This window comes from Cryptomeria japonica, chromosome 4 (assembly GCF_030272615.1).
Source record: "Cryptomeria japonica chromosome 4, Sugi_1.0, whole genome shotgun sequence".
In the NCBI taxonomy this organism is placed as follows: domain Eukaryota; kingdom Viridiplantae; phylum Streptophyta; class Pinopsida; order Cupressales; family Cupressaceae; genus Cryptomeria; species Cryptomeria japonica.
Genome location: NC_081408.1, coordinates 368,189,251 through 368,210,156, shown reverse-complemented (window position 1 = coordinate 368,210,156; position 20,906 = coordinate 368,189,251). Strand labels below are relative to the sequence as shown.

Here is a 20,906-nt window from a genome sequence, read left to right as displayed (position 1 = left end):
AATAGTGGCAAAACTTGTGCAAACTGTCTACTCAATCATTGTATACAGTTTCAGTTGAAGATCTTATGCACAGTGTGAGAATGTTATAAAGCTGATCAAATCAAGAAGAAGCTAAGTATTCAGTCTTGAAGGTCCGCATTACATATCTCCTATATTATGTTTGAGATTGGTGTCTCACATGCTGAGTTGGTGCTTAGATCTTGTATTAGGGGATTGGTGTCTCTTGTAGGTTGGTGCCTGCAAATGTAATTGGGGATTGTTATCTTCAGTAGGTTGGTGCCTACTTCATGTTGTAGGTTCTTTAATATATTTTTATGAGGCTAGATTTGGGCAAAAGATCCAAGCAGCTATTCTCACCGTGGCTTTTCTCTTCCGGGTTTCCACGTAAATCTGGTGCTCATTTGTGTGGATGTGTCTTTATGTTCATCATTTGATAAGTTGCTTCATAATTAAGGAAAGACTAGTAAGCGCTACTAATGATGATTAGGGTTTAAAGTTACTTGTGATGCTTGGAGAAATTATTAATGATAAAATGTTGAATTAATTTGGAATTGGCATAAGTTATTCGAGTCGATTTTGCACTTTATCCCGATAGGTTTCCTTTGTTTCGCTCGAATTTTTGATGAATTTGCCTGACCAAATGAGTTTTATTGAAATTTGAAGTTTCTTTCCTAGTGGTTTTGAGTGGAAAAATCATCATTTTCGAGATGAAAATCCATATTCTAAGGGTCAAAAAGTCAAAATTCCACACTCGAGGTGCTTTTCCCCTCATATTCCTGACTACTCATGGTTTTCCCCACTCAAAATCCAGACTGGACATGGATTTCCCTTCTTGGAATTCAGACGTGACCCATTTTTCCACCATTGAGAATCCATGCTAGGGTCGATTATCCACCAAGATGATTAAATTTTGTCCCAAGTGTTGGGAATTTTCCTGACTACCTTTGAATTTCCCCTGGGGAGTGTGGATGAAGTTGTGGATGACTTAAGTGAGGATTCTTGATGACTATCGATTTTCCACCAAGACTTTTGTGACGAGATTTCATGGATTTTAATGCGGATAGTGATTCCAGACTTTAGGTGAATTTCCACAAGTGATGATTTTGACAATTTTGAGTCTGGACAACTGTCCAAACAGAAGGTCAATTTTCCCCTAGAGGCAAATTTGTGCAAATTTGATGAAATTTTGTCGGGATTTTTATCCCAACATGGGACGAATTTCCCCCAAGAGCATTTTAATGATTTTTAATGAGTTTTTATTGGGATTTTTATCCCAACATGGGGCGATTTTCCCCCAAGGGTTAATTTTGACCTAAATTTTGGAATATTTTAAATAAATGGACCCCAAATTTAATTGTTTTTACAAGTGTTGACGATTATTTAAAAATTAAAAACAATTATTTAATGACTTGCAATGTTTTAAAAAATTAAAAAAATATTATTTCCCAGGCAAGTTGATTTTCCCACAAGTGTAAAAGAGCAAAAGTTTTATCCCACATTGCTTTTGCGGTGAGAACTCAAGGTGAAAACATGTTTAAAGAGAGGTGGATCAGCATTAAAATATCATTATATTTGCTGAGTGTGATTGCTAAGTTGTTGATTTGGGTGATTTTCTCCAACTGGGCGATTTTGGTGAAGTGTCTACTTGACATATTTGGAGCTGAAAATTAGTTTCGTTGTTCATTTTCTGCCTATTCCCAGCTGAGCCATATTTCTTGGCAGCCATTGGAGCAAGTTTTCTAGAGTAATTTTCAGATTTGGGAGGTGGCACCATGGCTGAAGTTGGGCGATTTTATTTGGGAGGCTGATTCCTCCATATCTTGATGAATTTTGGTGATATTTTTGAGTGTTAAGGGGCTGCCATTATTTTCAGACCTTGCTGGGCGCCATTGTTGGGAGTGATTTGACCTCCATTGTTGGTTGGGAACACATTTTCAGAATTATTCTTCATTGCCCAACTCATCCACACTAAGGCGATTTTGGTTAAGGGCTGTTTGGAGGAGTTTTCAGTGCATTTTCAAGGGCTGCCATTGTTGTTACAGTCTGAAACTCCATAGTTGCAGGTTGTCTTCAGACTGATTTTCATTTCCAGGCACTTGCCAACATGGAAAATTTTACTTGGGCGTCATTTCTTATGAGTTTTTTAGGCATTTGGTGGAGCTTCCATTGTTGATCCTAGTCTGAAACTTCACTTTCAGATTTGTCTTCAGACTTCGATATTTTTTACCAGCCCTTTGTTTGTCCCAGATTTGACAAACTTCACTTTGTTAAGGTGAAATTCATCAAATATAGGTGTTTCCTATGACTGCGACAAGTTTAAATGATTGATTTATTGAAGTTGTAGGTTGTCTTCAGACATTGAGCAGCCATTGTTGGACCTTGGAAGGGTGTTTGAGACTTTAAGAACTAAAATCTCGACTTTTCCACACCCTTTTCCAAGCATTTTCAGAATTGTGGTATACTTCCGAGCACCATTTTTGACATTTTTCTGAGTATACCAGGTTGTCTTCAGACTGAAACTTCATTTCCAGCCACATAGTTGTGCCCAAATGTGACCATTTCTAGGTTTTGAAGGTCAAAATAATTCAAATGCATGCATGTGACATGGCCGTGACCACTTCCAGCCATTGATATTCATCATTTTCAGAGTGCCTTTAGACTTTTTGGAGCCATTTTCAGACTTTCAGAGGGTGTATTCAGACTTAAGAATCAGAAAATTAGACTTCTATACACCATTTTCTGAGTATTTTCAGGCATTGGAGGGCGTATTCAGACTTTGTCCTCAGAAAATCAGACTTTTATTACAACTTTGATATAAAAAATCAATCACTTTTTGAGTGTTTTCAGACCTCCAAGTGATATCTCCAGACCTGGACATTCATTTTTGGGCTCCAAATACTTGATTTTTTGAGTTTACATGGGTGTCTTCAGACTTAGCAATTATGATCAGACTTATCATAAGTCTGAAAATCGGTTTTTCTTAAGGAAAATCTTCCAGGTGTCAATCCGGACTATCACATGCTGGGACAAATGTTAGGAGCAAAGTCCCTATGAGGTTCTAATTTCCACTCAACACATGATGTTCAAGGACAGTGAGTCTGGATGAGGGTCGGATTTCCACTTGAGTACGGAATTACAAAGGAAGGAAGTTGTCCAGATAGACATCAAATTTCCACCAAGTGAAGAATGGACAAGGATAATGCGGATGGTTTTGGGGGATGATTAGTCCATATGCAGATCAATTTCCCACCAAGGTTGAAGTTAAGTTTATCACATGGGTGTTTGATTCAATGCTTGTTTGTTTTGCATGATGATCAAGGCTTGAGGTGAAGGAGGATGCACGCAAATACGGATGAGGAGGATCAATACTTCAAAGATTGGATGAGGATTTCTGGACAGAGATTCCAGAAGGTGAAGATGAAGACTAGATCAATCATGAAGAAGACTTCACCTTGATGGTGAACAAATGAAGGAAAGAAAGTTCAAGACATGAGCACAAAGGATTCCACATTATGAAATTTGGAGCTACATCAAGGAATTCCGATATCAAAGTGCGTCAAGGAAATATTTCAAGATTCCAAGATTGGGAAATTTTCCAAACATAAGGAGGGAACAGTTCATGGAATTCCTTAACATAAGGATGGAATGCAAAGTATCATAAGGGATTCCAAACATTGTGAAGATGAAAAATGTATAAGGCAAATTGATTAAGTGTGCAAGGCAAGATGAGGTGGCATCTTAGTCACCATATGTTCAATCAAAGGGTACCAAGTCATCATTCATTCAAGGAGGGAATGGGTGACACATGGCGCTACATCAAATATTATTTATCTTACCTACCCTCGTTTCTTATTGGCCAATGTAAGGGTGGTTGTACAAACCAGAGTTCTGTGACTCGTGGCGAGTCACGCGAGTCAACGGGCCGGGTGACCCTTGTCGAGTCACGGTGACCCTGACCCGGGCTCGAACGGGTCAGGGGGCGTGACTCGCCGAGTCCGAGGGTCGTGACCCGACCGGCGTCACTTAAAAAAGTGCAGTCAAAAAAACAAAAAAATCCATCCTTTCGTTTCCATCATTTCGTTTCCGTGCTGATTTCAAAGCGGATGAGGAGGTTCTTAGCGGGCTATATTCAGTAGTACAACGGATGGGCACTGATACCACATCTACACTGCTCGAGATGGATGCATTTAATAATGCAATAGGAGCGATCTTTGCCAACCAATTGTGCAAAGAGGGTCAGACAAAATTGCAGCCAAGTAGAAAATTCTAAAGTTTATGACATGCATTTTAATTTTTCATTTTATAATCTACCTTTAAAGTTGGAAAGGAGACTAATGTTTTTTTCTTTTCCTTATCTCAGATAGATGGTGGCAAATGTTTGGGCCTTCAACCCCAAACCTTCAAAAAATTGCCATCCGCATATTGAGCCATCCATGTAGCGCTTCTGGATGTGAGCGCAACTGGAGCATGTTTGAGCACATCCACTCGAAGAGGCAAAATAGATTGTCTGTGGAGAGGTTGAATGATCTAGTCTTTGTTCATTACAACCTCTGTCTCAAGACCAGACAGATTTTGGATGTTGACTCCTCTCCGATCACTCTAGAGGAAGTCGACTCCAAGTCCGATTGGCTCACTGAGTCCACTGATCCAGTCTTCACTGATGAGGACCTTGAGAGGGTTGACCAGGCAGACAGAGAGGCTGAGGCTGTGGCTGTGGCAAAGGAAGAGGATAGAGCACGATCAGGCATAGCACCTATGGCTACTCAGACCGGCACATCACAAGCAGAGACTATGGCTACTCAGTCATCCAGGACCTACCTTAGACGCCTTTCTAGGAGGCAGATAGACGAGGCTGAGCCAGAGCCTGAGCTTGAGCCATAGACTTGTTTTTGTTTACACTTTACAGTTACATATATGTTTGGGAACATTTGAAGTCATGGATTTTATATACATTGGACAACATTTATAACTCTATATATCTATGTTTTCTAATTCCTTCAGCTACAATTTACATTTCTACGCATGTGATGGATGTATCTTTATGTATGTGATCAAATTAGCTTCTATTTGATGATGTTATAGTGTCTTTAAGCTTAATTCAATAATGGGTGTATGAAACAAGTTTTAAATCATTAAAAATCTCTAAATTTCAAGGGTTTTCTTATTTTGCCTAGTCATTGCCGAGTCTGAGCCAAGTCAGCCTTGCCAAGTCAGAGTTGAGTATGAGTCTGGGAACTTTGGTACAAACCCTAATTAGGGTTTTATCTTGTAATCTTGGTCGTTGATCTTGAATCAGTCTGGGCCATTCATTTCTTTTGAGGCTCTATATAAACCTCGTTCTCTCTCATTTGTAAGAGAGTTTTTGTAGAATTGTTGGTATATGCTGCAGCTATTTGAATCTAAATCATTGTTCAATTGTTGGTGATTTTGCTCTTCAATTGTTGTCTTTGCATTCATGGTTCTCAATTCCTCCAAGTTAGATTAGAATTTGTTTTCATGTTTATTAGATTGAGTGAAAGATTTGTTGAATATATTTGTGTGGAATCCTTAATCCATACCACTAGCCTCTTGCCGCTAGTAAGTGCGTCTTGTGTGGTCGACTGGAAATTTGAGTAAGCTTAACTTCAACTCTTATGCGTCCCTTGACAAGCATCAACTTGGATGGTGTCAATGTTTGATGGTGATAGTTTGAAAATCCTTGAGTATACCTTAGACAAATGCACTAAGCTTGTGTCAATACCTGTTTGTGAGACCTTGCCTAGTTTGATTCCACTAAATTTGTTCATCATTTCCTACATTCCTAGGCTTAGAATAGATTTCCTGAACCCTATTCCTTTTGCCCCCTTTTTTAATAAGTCTCATTAGAAATTAAGTCCGGAGCTTCATTCCCAAATCCTAAGTTATCGGCATACCTATCCTAATGTATGATAAGATTGAGAATTCATGTACAACGTAAGTCCCCTTGTGATTCTAGCATTATATCATTTGATCATGAAGCATAGCATATGAGGGACTTTGTTCAAGAGAGGATAAGATACCTTGGTATTTTATTCAGTGTTCACATGTGCACAAAAAACACATCAACAGGTACAAGGTAGCATTTGCTAGACTCTTCCCTAATCATGATGTGGACAATGTAGTTATGAATGAGTTTGTTGATTTTGTACACTTCAATGGTCAAAGTATTTCCATTCTCCATAAAAAACATAAGAAGGACGCTCATAATTGGCAATTACTCTATGGCCAAGCATTCCAACATCTACAACCTCTTATGATCAAAATTTTATTTTAAGCTTTTTAACTAAAAAATACTAAATTTAAATTCTTCTCATTATTGAAATAATTTTTTTCAAGTTTGAAATTTGATTTATAATTTAATAGCTACTAAATCTTTAACTTTGCCTCAATAGGTTGTTAGTTTGTCTTCGTTTGAGTGGAATTGGAGTACATTCTCCTTCATTCACTCAATAAAGTGCAACCAATTAGCATCAAAAAAGGTAGCAAAGTTAGTTTACATGCATTCCAACTAAACACCTTTCACACAAAACAGACTAACTACAAAGAGGTGGCAACGAAGTTGTGGGGTGTAAAGTCAGAGCAACCTAACTTAGATGTTACCACTGCCCCATGATATTTGTTTTTAGTGAACAGGATATCCAGCATAGTGTAAGTGCCAATGCCAATGGCACTCCTTGTGGTTCTTCTAGTCTACCTCATCATCTATTGTCATTGATGATGATGATACTCTTTATGAATAGCAATAGAACAATGATTGCTGATTTTATTGTTTACTATTGAACAATGAATATACATTGAGATGTTCAAATTAGACAAATCAACATCAAAGTAGTATGTTATGTTTATTTTGATTATTCTATGCATGTTACATGGTTATTTGAACTTACTTCATGCTTTTAGGCTAGAATATTTATATCAATTATTTGAACTTGATTATATATATAACCCATAACCTACCCAACTCCGAAAAGAACGTTGCCATACCAGCATACTCAAGTCCTTGTACCTGTACCCAATTAAATTAGCTTGTTTTATTTATTATATTTAAAAAGAGAAGCAGCATTTATTTACTAAATAAAAAAGGAGCAGCAGCATGTAACTTCCCTTCAACCTATTATTTTGGCATTAGACTATAAAATATGCCAAATTCAAATGATTTGACATCAGATTGTGCAATTAATTTAACAGTAACTCACTCAAAAGTTCTGGTAAGAAATATTGCATGCATGTGCTCAGCCTTGATATGGCTTTGTGATCCCTTTCCAATATAAATGTTCTGTGTGCATGCAAACATCGATCTGTGTTCATATCTACATACGTGTGTGCATAAATGTGCACTCACACATTAACTCGTTGATAGATGCACAAGTCAACAGACAATTTCATTTTCAATTTATTGTTTTGTGTATAGTGCAGATAGGGAAAGCAAGGTCAGCATAATGCACTCATAAAAGTTGTGTATCCGCTTAAATTGACAATAAAAATGAAATAAATGATTGGACCCAACATCAAAAACATTATATCACCATAAAAGGTTATGCCTCAATCCCTGATAATAAGCTACCAACAAATACATATTCAGTAATTTATGCATATCATACTCATAAAAAAGACTGTCTGAATGACCTGACAAGACAGCATGTTTAGAATGTTATGGTATAGCATTGGAATATTAATCACTTAAACAGCACTCAGAACAAATCATTGATTATGGAGACATGAAAAAACATCTTCATAACATATTAACCAACAGGTTGCTAATGGGACATCATAATGAAGATAATTAATGAGTAACTGTATTTTATAATTGTCAACCACTTTGAATAGAACATTTAATGAAATAAACAATGTCAAAACAGAAAATATGAACAATTTCATCAACAATGCAAGGAGTTGCATGTCAAAATACCGTATATGATAAGGTACAGACAGGATTACAGGTACATACAATTCTAAAGATGTTAGTCCACATGGTTCCAGCAGCTCCAGCTGCTGCAACTTTCCTGTTTCAGGCAATTGTATCCGTTGTGAAAAATGTAAGATGACAAGTCTGGTTTCAGAATGAATTCCCTTCCTGTTCAAGCAATAGATTAAGTATATAACAGTTCAGTTCTCACTTGTGATTAAAAGTTGAAAGAAATACTGGAATAGTAAATAGAACTACAGAACAAAAAGACCCACATATTGGAAACCAGCACTTTTAGTTTTGAATGAAAAGCGTAAATGAAGTGGAAAGTGAGCATAAAAACAAGCAATAGATATTTACACGAAGCTAGATCCACTACTCTTTGCTGAAATTTAATATAATGCCAACTAACATTTTGATTGCACCAATAATTGTATGTGTAATATTTTAAAATCCTTATAAAATAATCTCATTGTCTCCTGTAAATATAGAATATTACAAATGTCTTACAAGAGCAACCCCAAAAGAACTAAGGACTTTTCCATTCAAAAGTCATCCCAAATATCAATAAGATATGTTGGTGTCAACACGGTTTAGTAGCTAAGTCGTTCACTTTTAGGACCTATTCAAATCTAGTTAGCTAAGTGTACTTATGGCATTTACTTTTTGTGTTTCAAGTCTTAAGATTAACACTTGGCATAAGTTTATGTTGTTCAATGTCTCACCCTTGGCTATATAAGCAAGGGCTCTCATAAGCAGTTTTCCACGGAGTTTCTTGACTGGGGGACGGGGGGACGTGGGGAGAGGTTTTCGGGGATGGGTGGACCAAGGGCCTAATTTTGGGGACGGCGAGGGGGCGGTGGGGGGGGTGGCGGTGGAGTGGCAGTGGGAGGACGCTGCTGATATAAAAATAGAGGTGAATTGAAATCTTCAAGGCAAAATCTGCAATATAACATCTCTATGAGTGTCCCATGAAAGGCCAACTAGTTTTCACAAAGTTAAAGGTTGCAATCAGTATGTAATGGCATGTGACATATAGAAAGCAACCCAACAGTGTCCCCACCGGAGGTGGCAGAAGTGGTGGAAGTGGTGGTGCTATAGGGGGACATTTCTCCCAAGTCCCCAAGTCTCGGAAATGTCCCCCTACAGGGGACGCAGGTTTTTTGGTGGGGGACACGTCCCCGAAGAACACTTCTCATAAGACTGTAATGTCCCTTCTAGACACTTACTGCAATGAATCTATGAGATGAATTTTATGAAGACAAATCTATATAATTATGGCAGCCAACAATGCCACTGGTTGTCTCTGATTTATATGATTAAGTATACTGCAGTGAAATGATATACTTACTATTAAGAAAATGCTATATACAATGAGATAAATGTTATTGCCTATGGCAATATAGATTGCTGTTTCAGATTTTTCTATGAAAATATGCAAAGGTTATGGAGCTGTTCCTGATTTCAATCTTTGGATGTATGCAGCCTGATTTTCCTTATGAAGGCTGCTACTCAATAGAGCGATCCAATAATGGGTGTAGATGAAAAATAAAAGACAATCAATATCCTCTGCAGACGAATTTGATTGACTCCTTATACGATGGGAAAGGTGCCTTAAGAGACACGTCTCTTGTCTCTTAATAATCATTACTCTAATCGTGCCCCTTCATATCAATAAAGTATAACCGATGGTGTTTGATTATTCAATCCGTGCCTTTTCATAACAAGGTTAACATCAGAGTTCCCAAACTCGCCGCGAGTCTAGCGAGTTCGCCGAGTTGGCGAGTCGAGCCAAGCTCGGCGAGTTTTGCTGACTCGCGGCTTGGACTCGGCAGGTTTTGGGCATAACTCGCCTGACTCGCGAGTCAGGCGAGTTATGCCAAAACTCGCCGAGTCCGAGCTCCAAGACTCGAGCGCGACATAAGAAAATTTGATTTTAAAAAACAAAAAAACAAAAGCTTTTTCACTTGTTTTTTTTTTACTTTCTCTTTCATATAACCCTAAAAGGTCTTCTAATTGTTAGTTGTGAGAAGAAGAGAGGAGAAGTGAGAGAGAGGAAGGAAAACAAGAGGCCATAGGTTTGCAACCAGCAGGGAAGACGAGCATCAAGGAGACCACAAATCACATTGGGGAGGCCATAGGCTTGCATTGAGAGCATCAAGGAGTCCATAGCAAGACTTCTCAACTCATTTGAAAGAGGTAAGTGTTAAACTTTGTAGATTTTGCTGGTTTCTTTAGGTATGTTGATGGATTTTTTTCATTTGTTTGTTAAATTTTTTTAGTTTAACAGTTAACTTTCCAAATCTTGAATGTTTTTATTTTTTTAGCTTAATTCAATGAGAGAAGTAGAATAATAGCAAAGTGCAAACCCTACATTTTTTTAGAAAAAAATTGTAAACATGTATTTACAACTTTTTTTTAAAAAAAGTAGGGTTTGCTGATTTTTTCTATTAGTTTATAACTTTATTAAATTTTCTTATTGCAGCAGCATTCACGTTTAAAAAACATTCATTTTTCACAATGCCTAAAAAGGATGAGGCTTGGAAATATACTGAAGACTTTATTGGCAGACAAAAAAATCAAACAAAATGTTTTTTTGTAAAGAAATTAATTTTGGTGGCATCAATAGATTTAAATACCATATTGCCGGCATACCTGGCCATGATATTGAGGTATGTAAAAAACAAACTGCTGAGGCAAAACGTTTCTATTATGTCCAATTAGAAACACATGAGCAAGAAAAGTTAACTAAGAAGAGGCAATTGGAAGAGTTAAGTGCTATTGGCTCCCATGCACCCGCATCCGCATCCACATCCGCAGGCTGTGTTGGAGAGGGTTCTTCCATGCCTCTCTTTCGCCCTAGTGCTTATGCTAGTGCTAGTGCTTCTACTTCTACTCCTCCTAGTGGCACTATTACCTTTGGCCCTAGAGTTCGGAAATCCAAGTTGGATAGTTATTTTGTGCCGCGTAGTACTCCCGGGGCACAAGCCTCACTTGAGAGCATGGGTTGGAACAAGGAGGTTCATGATCCTGCAAGAAAACAAATTTGCAAGTTTTGGTACTTTTGCAACATTCCATTTATTGCAGCCAGGTAATTCTTTTTGATTTGATTGCTTTAAGTTTAAAAGTAAATTTATAGTTTGAAGTTGAACTCTACTTTGTCTAATCATAATCTATTTGTGACAGGTCTCCTTATTGGCAAGGCAAGGTAGATGCCATAACCATGCCATAACCATTTGTGGTGCGGGGTTTAAAGCCCCTACTGATGCTGAATTAAGTGGCCCCCTCTTGTTAGAAGTGGTTGAGGATATGAAAGTTGAGCTAGAGGACCACCGACAGTCTTGGAGCCAAAAGGGTTGCACCATCATGACAGATGGTTGGACGGATAGGAGGAATAGAACACTCCTAAATTTTCTTGTTTCCTGCGAAGGTGATTGATCATGATTCATTCTAATTTGTACTTTCCTAAATGCATTGAATAAATTAAATTTTGATTTGTTGAAACTCTATTTTCAGGATCCACCATGTTCTTGAAGTCTATTGATGCTTCCTCACAAGTGAAAAATGCCACATACTTATGTGAGGCTACTGAGGAAGTCATACAAGAGGTGGGGGAAGAAAATTTGGTGCAGGTGGTGACAGATAATGCAGCAAGTTATGTTGTTGCAGGTAAACTTTGAACTTTTCAAGTCTTGATGGAGAGGCATCTATGATTATTTAAAGTTTTCTTAACAAATCAAAATTTCTAATTAACTTAAAATTGTTGCAGGTAAACTTTTGATGGAGAGGCACCTGAAAATTTTTTGGTCTCCATGTGCGGCCCATTGCCTTGACCTCATGTTGGAGGATATTGGTAAGCTTGAATGGGTGAAATCAATAGTTGAAAGGGCCAAAAATATCAACAAGTTTATCTACAATCATGCATTGGTCATTAGCATTATGAGGCAATACACGGGACAAAAGGAGTTGGCTCATCCTAGTATCATGAGGTTTGCCTCAAACTTCCTCACACTGAAATCCTTGATGAAATCAAAGGCGGCTTTGAGGCATATGTTTGTTGGTGAGGAGTGGACTTCCTCATCCTATGCTACAACCACTGCAGGGATAGATGTGGTAAATTGCATTTTTGATGAGCTAGGTTTTTGGACCCCCTATGGAGAAACCGCGCAGGTAAATATATTACAATTTAACATTTAGTATCTACCATCTAGTATCTACTATTTAGTAATTTAATTTTAATTTATTAACAATTTAACTTTGCAATTTTTCCTTTTTTTTTTTAATTTGTGACTTAATTGTTTTTGTTTAACATTATGTGTAAGTCACTAAGCCCCTCGTAGTTCTCCTACGAGTTGTTGATGGGGAGAAGCCCTCTATGGGCTATATATATGAGGGTATGGATAGGGCCAATGAGGTCATTAGGTCCATACATGGAGGAGATGAGGATAAGTATGGCCCCATTTGGGAGATTATTGATAGGAGATGGCAGAACCAACTTCACAGGCCCATCCATGCAGCAGCCTATTACCTCAATCCGGCATTTCGATTCCATATTGACTTCAAGGCGGATGAGAAGGTTCTTAGTGGCCTGTATACAATAATTCAGAAGTTGTTTACTGATGGCACAGCCTCAAGTACAACGCTCCAGCTGGATAAATATAATAATCGAGAAGGGGCAATCTTCGCAAGCAGCATGTGCATAGAGGCTCGGACACAATTGCAGCCAGGTAGAAATATATGTAAACTTAAGATTCTTAAGTTTATGGCTTATGCATTTTAATTTTTGATTTTATAATCTAGCCTTAAAGTTGGAAATGAGTTTGATTTTTTTTTTCTTTTCGTTATTTCAGATAGATGGTGGCAAATGTTTGGGCCCCCAACTCCAAACCTTCAAAAAATTGCCATCTGTATTCTGGGTCAGCCATGCAGCGCTTCTGGATGTGAGCACAATTGGTCCATGTTCGAGCACATCCACTCGAAGAGGCGTAATAGATTGTCTGTGGAGAGATTGAATGATCTTGTTTTTGTTCATTACAACCTCCGTCTTAGGACCAAATGGATTTTGGACACTGACTCCTCTCCGATCACTTTAGCGGAGATCAATCCAGAGTCTGAGTGGATCACTGAGTCTACCGATCCCGTCTTCACTAAGGAGGACCATGAGTGGGTTGACCAGGCAGACAGAGAGGCTGAGGTTGTGGCTATGGCAGAGGAGGAGAATAGAGCACAATCCGGCACAGGCACCTCACAGGCGGAGAATATGGCTACTCAGTCATCCAGGACCTACCTTAGACGCATTTGTAGGAGGCAAACAAACTACTCTGAGGCTGAGGATGAGCTAGAGCCTGAGCCATAGACTTGTTTTTGTTTACAGTTATATATATGTTTGGGAACATTTGATGTCATGGATTTTATATACATTTGACAACATTTATAACTCTATATATCTATGTTTTCTATTTCCTTCAGCTACAATTTACATTTCTACACATGCGATGGATGTATGTTTATGTATGTGATCAAATTAGCTTCTATTTGATGATGGTATAGTGTCTTTAAGCTTTATTCAATAATGGGTGCATGAAACAAGTTTTAAATCGTTAAAAATCTCTAAATTTCAAGGGTTTTTTATTTTGCCGAGTCATTGCCAAGTCCTTGTCAAGTCATAGCCGAGTCACGAGTCGAGTCGGCCTTGCCGAGTCCCAACCGAGTCCGAGTCTAGGAACTTTGGTTAACATTGATAAAGTTGGTTAGTTAAGTCGTTCCATCAGTGATTGTTGTTATCGCTCAAATTGATTAGTTTCTTCATACTTCAATATTCTTGGAATTAGAGAATGTTTGATGACAATGGTTAATGTGGTCATCTGCCTATTCATACTTTTATAAGGATGCTCATCCTGATCTAGCCGAAGGTTCTTTGATAATAATAAAATCGATATGTTTGCAAGGATCGATACTTCTTGATAGTCGAAGGATATTGAGAGATTCCAAAGCTCTATATTCTGATCATCAATGATCTTCCATTAACAATTCTAATCGCCATATCTTGATTCGTAACAATTTTCATCATTAACTGATATTGATCAAGGAATATCGATTATCAACATGAGCAACTTAGATATGACATGATAGATATTGTTCTACCAATATAGAGGGATCGTTTATATCTTTGGTGATTTGATTATGATAATCTATGTTGGTTTTGTATATATGGATATGTTCTACGTATGGAATACTTATTGCTTCATAATGTCTTGGATAGGATGTACACGCCAATGATGGTTTTCGTTTTCAGATATCTTCCTGATCCAATTCTTCTTCTGTGAAGGTGGTCTTCTTACCTCAAACAGACATGTTACTTCTGCAATTTTGTCTCTTTTAGAGACTTCACAAATTGAAGAATTGTGTGTAGTATTAGTGGTGGTGTGATGTCAAGGATGGGGGCATCATAGTCTCCCCTCCTTGGAGATGCTTGCCCACAAGCATTAAAATCACAGATTACTAGATCTGGCCGCTCTATATTCTGATCATCAATGATCTTCCCTTAACAATGCTAATCACCATCTCTTGATTCGTAACAATTTTCATCATTAACTGATACTGATCAAAGAATATAGATTATCAACGCGAGCAACTTAGATACAGATATCATAGATATTGTTCTACCAATATAGAGGTATTGTTTATATCTTTGGTGATCTGAATATGATAATCTATGTTGGTTTTGTATATATGGGTATGTTCTACGTATGGAATACTTATTGCTTCATAATGTCTTGGATAGGATGTTCATGCCAATGATGGTTTGGTTTTCTGATATCTTCCTGATCCAATTCTTCTTCTGTGAAGGTGGTCTTCTTACCTGAAACGGACATGTTACTTCTGCAATTTTGTCTCTTTTAGAGACTTCACAAAATTAGAGAATCATGTGTAGTATTAGTGGTGTGGGATGGGGACATCACAAAGACATTATGATCTTATATCTTATACGCATTGTACCATTATTGGCAATATAGCATTATTTCATTGTTTCTCTCTTATCTGGAAGGTTATTTGGTGTTGCAAAAGATTCTTGCTCCTATGAGTTTTTTAAGTGACTCCTACATAGTACCAAAGCTTTAGATCTGCAAGCCCCTTCTCTTGTGTGGAAGGTCATTTGGTGTTGGTGAAGATTTCCTGCTCCTATGAGTCCTTTTAGGGAATCCTTTTTGGAAGGGTTTTACAAAGTTTTTCATATGGTGCATCCTAGATAAAAAACAGCCTTTGCCATTGAGTTCAAAAGGCCCAAAAACCTATGAATCAACTATAAACACCATTAAGTTTGGAACAATCACTAGTAGAGGTTTTTCATGTGGACGTCTCCATTTTAGGTCATACTAATTTTTTGTATTGTATGATCTATACTTGATAGAAAACAAAATGCATCAGATCTATGATATATTCTCTTCTACATCGACATCAACTATTGCAGTTCAAATTTTGGCAGTTCAATCTTTTTTATTTTTAGTCAGCATGTTTTTGGTATGCAGTACAACTACAATGTATGGCAAAGATTTTATTGGGTGGTAGATAGGCAGAAGTCCCACCTATCATAGACATCAAAAAGCAGGACAAAGTCCCTAAGGGCAAAATTTGCAATCTTATCACTGACCGCTTGCCAAGTTTGCAGCATGTAGACACAAGGGACCAAGCTCCTAGTCAGACCCAACTAGGAGGGCTTAAACCTAACCAGTTACAAGCTGTTATTGATGGCAATTTCTGCACCCATGCCACCTACAAACCACTCTACAACCAACGAGGCAGTGCAACTTATTTTTACCAACACATTGCCCCAAATCTAGCAATCTCAACCCCACTTAACTAGCAACATCACCTAAGCACCACCCCAATAGTGATCTTTCTAAGCACTTCACTATTGTCTCAATCATTTCTCCAGATTCTACTTCAAGTATCAAATTTTTCAATTTTTGCCCTTTTTTTGCATCAAGCCTCTTTTACATTTACATACAAAGTCAAATTTTGGCAAAGCTTTTTTACAACAGATCAAAAAATCACAAGGAATTTGTTTGTAACCTCTAATTTTCTTTTTGGCAAGCATTTTTTCCTGAAAATTATAAAACATCACCATGTGTTATAAGTGGTTGATATAGGCTAGTAAATTTGCAAAAATTGCACCTCGGTGCCTCTTGTACTTAGTTGAGGGGTTATAACTTTTATTGGGGGTTCCATGTCTATGTAATTTGGGATGATCTATCTTAGTTCATAATGGGCTTTTCATTTCAGCCTTTAGTAATCATCTTGAAGAGGGGGAACTATAAGCAATGGAGAGATGGTATCTTAAAGCACTTGTGTTAGCTTTATTTTTTGCCCTATCTCTATGGGCTTGTTCCTAAACCAAGTCCTTCTCGGGGATATATACATTGGGTTACAAAGCAAGACCACGCCATAAGAGTGACTTTCTATCATGTTGATGATAACACTTTGTGGGCCTTTTCACAAATTGAGCACCCTTGTGCCCTTTGGACCAAAATTTGAGAGATGCGTGGAGATTCTAATACTTGGCCATTCCTAGATGATCTTGCTTTGGACTATCTTCTAACTCTCGATGATTGAGAGAAAATACCATATGACCATGATACACTTATGGAGTTTTCTTAGTAGACATGATTGATGACACTAAAGGTTCTTCTGATGCTCCTTCTACTCCCATAGAGGCTCAAGTTGATTCTTCAACTTCAATGATTATTAGTAAAAATTCACTAATTAAGATGCCACTTCTTCTTTCAACATTGTTCCATCTTCCAACAATTTAGTTTGAAAGGATCCTCCTTTTCCAGATGCAACCTCATGGGATGAGTACTTGATAAACATTTCGGGTTTGTTTGGTGAGTTCTATCTTGTAGACTTGGAAGACAATATTGAGGACATTTGTATCTTCTTTGATGACAATCGTATTTCTACTATTGTCCCAATGTCTTCAAATGTTATGGGGGTACATTTAAACCCTCTTGTTCTTCCTCCACCAATTCATTTGTCACATTTTGGCATTGGCTTGGAGATCCTTAAGCAATTTTTGAAGAATTCACCATCATCTTTGGATCTTTCTCCTCATCAATTTTCACATGATTCTAGAATGTCACAATCTTTGATTAGGCCTGGAGTTCCTAATTGTGTTTGTAAGAAATCTTTTGTGCATGGGTAACTCACTAGCCCTAGTCGTTGGGACCCATCTTTGCATCTCTGCATTTGTTTGTTCTTCCCTAGGATGCACTTGAGGGGACGTGTTGGTGTGAACAATGTTTAGTACCTAACCAGTTACCCTTTAGGACCTATTCACACCTAGTTTACTTGGGGCATTTACTTTTTCTGCCTCAAGTATTTGTAAATAATCTTATGTCATCTTATGTCTCACCCTTGCCTTTATAAGCAAGGATTCTTATGGTACATTATGATCTTGTATATTATAAGCATTGAACCATTCTCAGCAATATAGCATTCTTTCATTACTTCTCTCTTATGTAAAAGGTTATTTGGCATTGCAAAATATTGCTTCTCCTAAGAGTCCTTTTAGTGACTTCTGCAAGATAACATGTTCCATGACTAACTTCTAACACCGTGCACCCAAGTAAGCCAACCTAAGGCCCTTTATAAAACTTAACCAGCCTTATAAACTTCATGAGATTAATCATAGTTTAATAACTCTCAAGAGAGCCAACCCGAGACATCAAGGCCTTAAATTATCGACCAGCCCACAATTTTAGATAAAAACAGTACTTGACTATTAGTTACTAATACCAAACTGTCTAGTTACTAATCCATTCAAATCAAAACTCCATAAACATTTTGTTACTAGTTCATCCAATCCAATGTTTGACAAAGTTGATAATGATTAAAACACAGATTATTTGCGCTTACATATTTAATTATAACTTAAGCATTGCACTGCATTTAAACATTATCTGCATAAATAGGTTATCTTTCAAATTAAGGATTTAGATAATGAATAAAAAACACAAAGTAATAAATATACCAAAAAGAAAATAGCAAAAAAGAGTAACTCCTTTTTGAATGAACAATCCCACCCAAATCATGTTGCAACCAAAAGCAGACAAGGCTGATTTACAGGAGATTCAAGCATTGGAGGAAGTCAAAGCAGCATCTATAGACCCTCGAAGAAAGGATAGTTGTTCTTTAATGGAGACATGTATATCCTCAATCCCTCCTTGGAAGGTTCAAAAGCGCTAGTGGCCCCTAAGATGGGTTCCAAGGATCTGCAGCTTCTGCCTGAATCTTTTAAAGAGAGATAAGAGATGTCTATGAATAGTAACGCAAAAAAAAAGTTGGGTATGTAGAACAACATAGGAGTAAATGTAGATGGAAAACTGCTCAATGCTCCAGATATGGTGCAAGGGAATTGTTAGAACAATAAGCCAAATCTGAGTTTTACCTTCAGCTGATAAGAATTCTCAATTCACCAATACAAAATTGCATCCAAATACTAGATGAAGATACAGACTTGAATTCAACCTGGCTGTGACAGAACCCTACCTATGCCTGCTGCCATGCCCTTTTCTGAGTAAAACCAACAGTGATCTGGCCAATTTCATTTACGTCTGGTTGTTGGGTCAAATTGTAGTGCAATCTGAGTTGCTTGTAGGCCTTATTCAATTTTGATATGCCATGGATCTGGTAACCCACTTTTTTCTCAATGTTTTAAAGAGGAACTTCTGAATGGCATCCACCCAACCTATTTACCCTATTCCTTCTAAAAATCCAGTAGTAGAGATCTGCTACAAGGCTAGGCATGAAATTACTGCAGTCAACCTTGAAATTATGACTATCAAACTTGGAGTTGCCAATGTTGTCGGTAGTTCATGCAATTTGCCCCTCCTCTGAGCTCACATAATTTTGGAATTCCTATCCTATGCTGATGTACAGGGCCTGCCAGCAAAGAATCTCTGAAGGATTGCACATGGACTACCTAGTAAGAACAAAAATGATGGCCTATGGCCTAAGCGATATACCAAGATCCTCCAACCTTCAGTTAATGGCAAAGACCTGGTAAAAAACACTCTTGTTGGATTAAACAACAAAATTTATGATCAGAATGAGTCAAAGGTATATAAGGGAATCAATAGGAGGAGATCGGATTTTCATCCTAACCTTAGAGGGCAACTAGGGTTTTCATCCCAGCTAACTCCACTTTTGGATTTTCTCATAAAATTCATATCAATTTTCATATGTTCACCCAACCAGCCACAACATAATATGAACCTATCAAGATGGGGCACAAGGACCCAAAATCTAGTGCCACTTTTGAAATTCGAAATTTGAAAATTAAAATTTTGATTTAGTATTTACATTTTTTTTATTTTTTTTATTTTCTTTCTTTTTTTTCTTTTTTTAAATTATTATTTTTTATTATTATTAATAATAAATATATGAATGTTAGTGTTGAAAAACACTTTTGGTTGGTGGGGCTGAGGTCGGCCTCAAGGAAGAGGGGACATGACAAGGGTGCTCAGGTTATTCCCTTTGTATTTATGCCTCCTATCCTGCAATTATGTAAGGAGGTTCATTTTAAGGAGGGAAAACTTGAAAAGCAGGCCCTGATTTGTAAGATTTACTCTCTCCAGCCTAGTTTAGCTCTCTTGCATGAATGGATTTCCAGTACTTGGAGTATACACATTCAACAAACTGTAGATATTTTTCCTTGTGTTCAAGATTCCTTTGTACTATTATGTGGATAGGAAGAGGATAGGTCTTCTATTCTTGGAAAAGGTCCTTGGCATCGGGACAAGAATGTTTTGTTCATAAAACCTTGGTTTCCTGAATTTAATCAGATGACAGAATCCTTCTCAATGATGTCAATGAGGAAACGCCTCCCAAATGTTCCTCTCTAATATATGATAGATGCATGCTTTCAAGGAATAGAAATAAGCTAGGAAGGTTTATGGTATTAAACCCTGAAATAGATGATTTGGCACACTCCACCTCTACAAGAATCCAGGTAGAACTTAAATATAGCCAAAGGGCTGCCAGCAAAGCTCTGGCTGCAAGTAGGGTAGAGGATATGGAAACAGACCCTAGACCATCCATTTTATTCTTGATTTAGTGTGCACAAGGGGGAAGCATTTGTAAGCAAAAACTACACTGGTGGAAAGGAGCAACATATTCACACTTATCAGTTAAAGGTAAGGTGGCAGAAAAGGTAGTGAATGAAGAAAAGGCTGCAGTGCAGGTATCTTCTAAGTTGCCAATTCATAACGTGCGGCTTCATATTTGTGATGTAATATCCCCGATTAAGGATGTTCAGTATTTCAATTTGATTTTGCTCCACAGGAAACCAATGATTAGATTTTATTTCAAATCAAGTTTATTAACAGAATATGCAAAAATGAATTGTAAACCCTAGCAAGTGAACAGCAATGCACAATAACTTTTATTCCTCTTATTACAGTGGAAGATCATACTTACAGTCAATTCAGTTGCCAGAACAATAACAGTGATATGATTATCAGAAGTATAAAAATTCACAAGAAAGTGGGGTGCTACAAAAGCCACTACCAAATTACAATCCCTAGGCACTAAGAGAGACCCCATAGCTTAGACAGACGGGAACTGACAAGAGCCGCACAAAAAACAAACCAATGAAGCTCAAATGCAATCCCTAAGTAGAATTACTTGAAACTAGATAGAGATTTTCATCACTAGCCAAGTGTTGGCATCAAGGGATTTTCGTCCTCCAATCTCCAGTGACAAATGAATAGGAAGTCCAATCTGTTTGAGGAATAATATCATAAAAACTGGATGATCTTGCTAAACTTTGTCTTAGGTTTAAATGGACAATTGCGAGCTCACTTTCCCTCCAAAATACAAATTCAAATCTTCTTTTTCTCTTCAAGGAGCCCTGCACACACACCCTTGGCCAACGATACTTAAAGGAATAAAGCTTGATTACATAATATCCAAAGGGCCCTGT

General features: G+C 37.6%; 1 protein-coding gene across 5 annotated transcripts in view; it reads right to left on the bottom strand.

The window, feature by feature from the left end:
* LOC131047154 (mediator of RNA polymerase II transcription subunit 13) overlaps positions 1-20,906 on the bottom strand; it is a 171,810-nt gene that overhangs the window by 144,641 nt on the left and 6,263 nt on the right. For 3 of the 5 annotated variants that reach the window (XM_057981012.2, XM_057981031.2, XM_057981018.2), the window contains exon 2: positions 7,967-8,092. In XM_057981012.2, coding sequence (XP_057836995.2) covers positions 7,967-7,990 — 24 coding nt within the window. In that variant the 5' untranslated portion in view covers positions 7,991-8,092. The remainder of the gene's footprint in view (positions 1-7,966; positions 8,093-20,906) is intronic. The other 2 variants (XM_057981024.2, XM_059219830.1) reach the window with 1 other exon arrangement.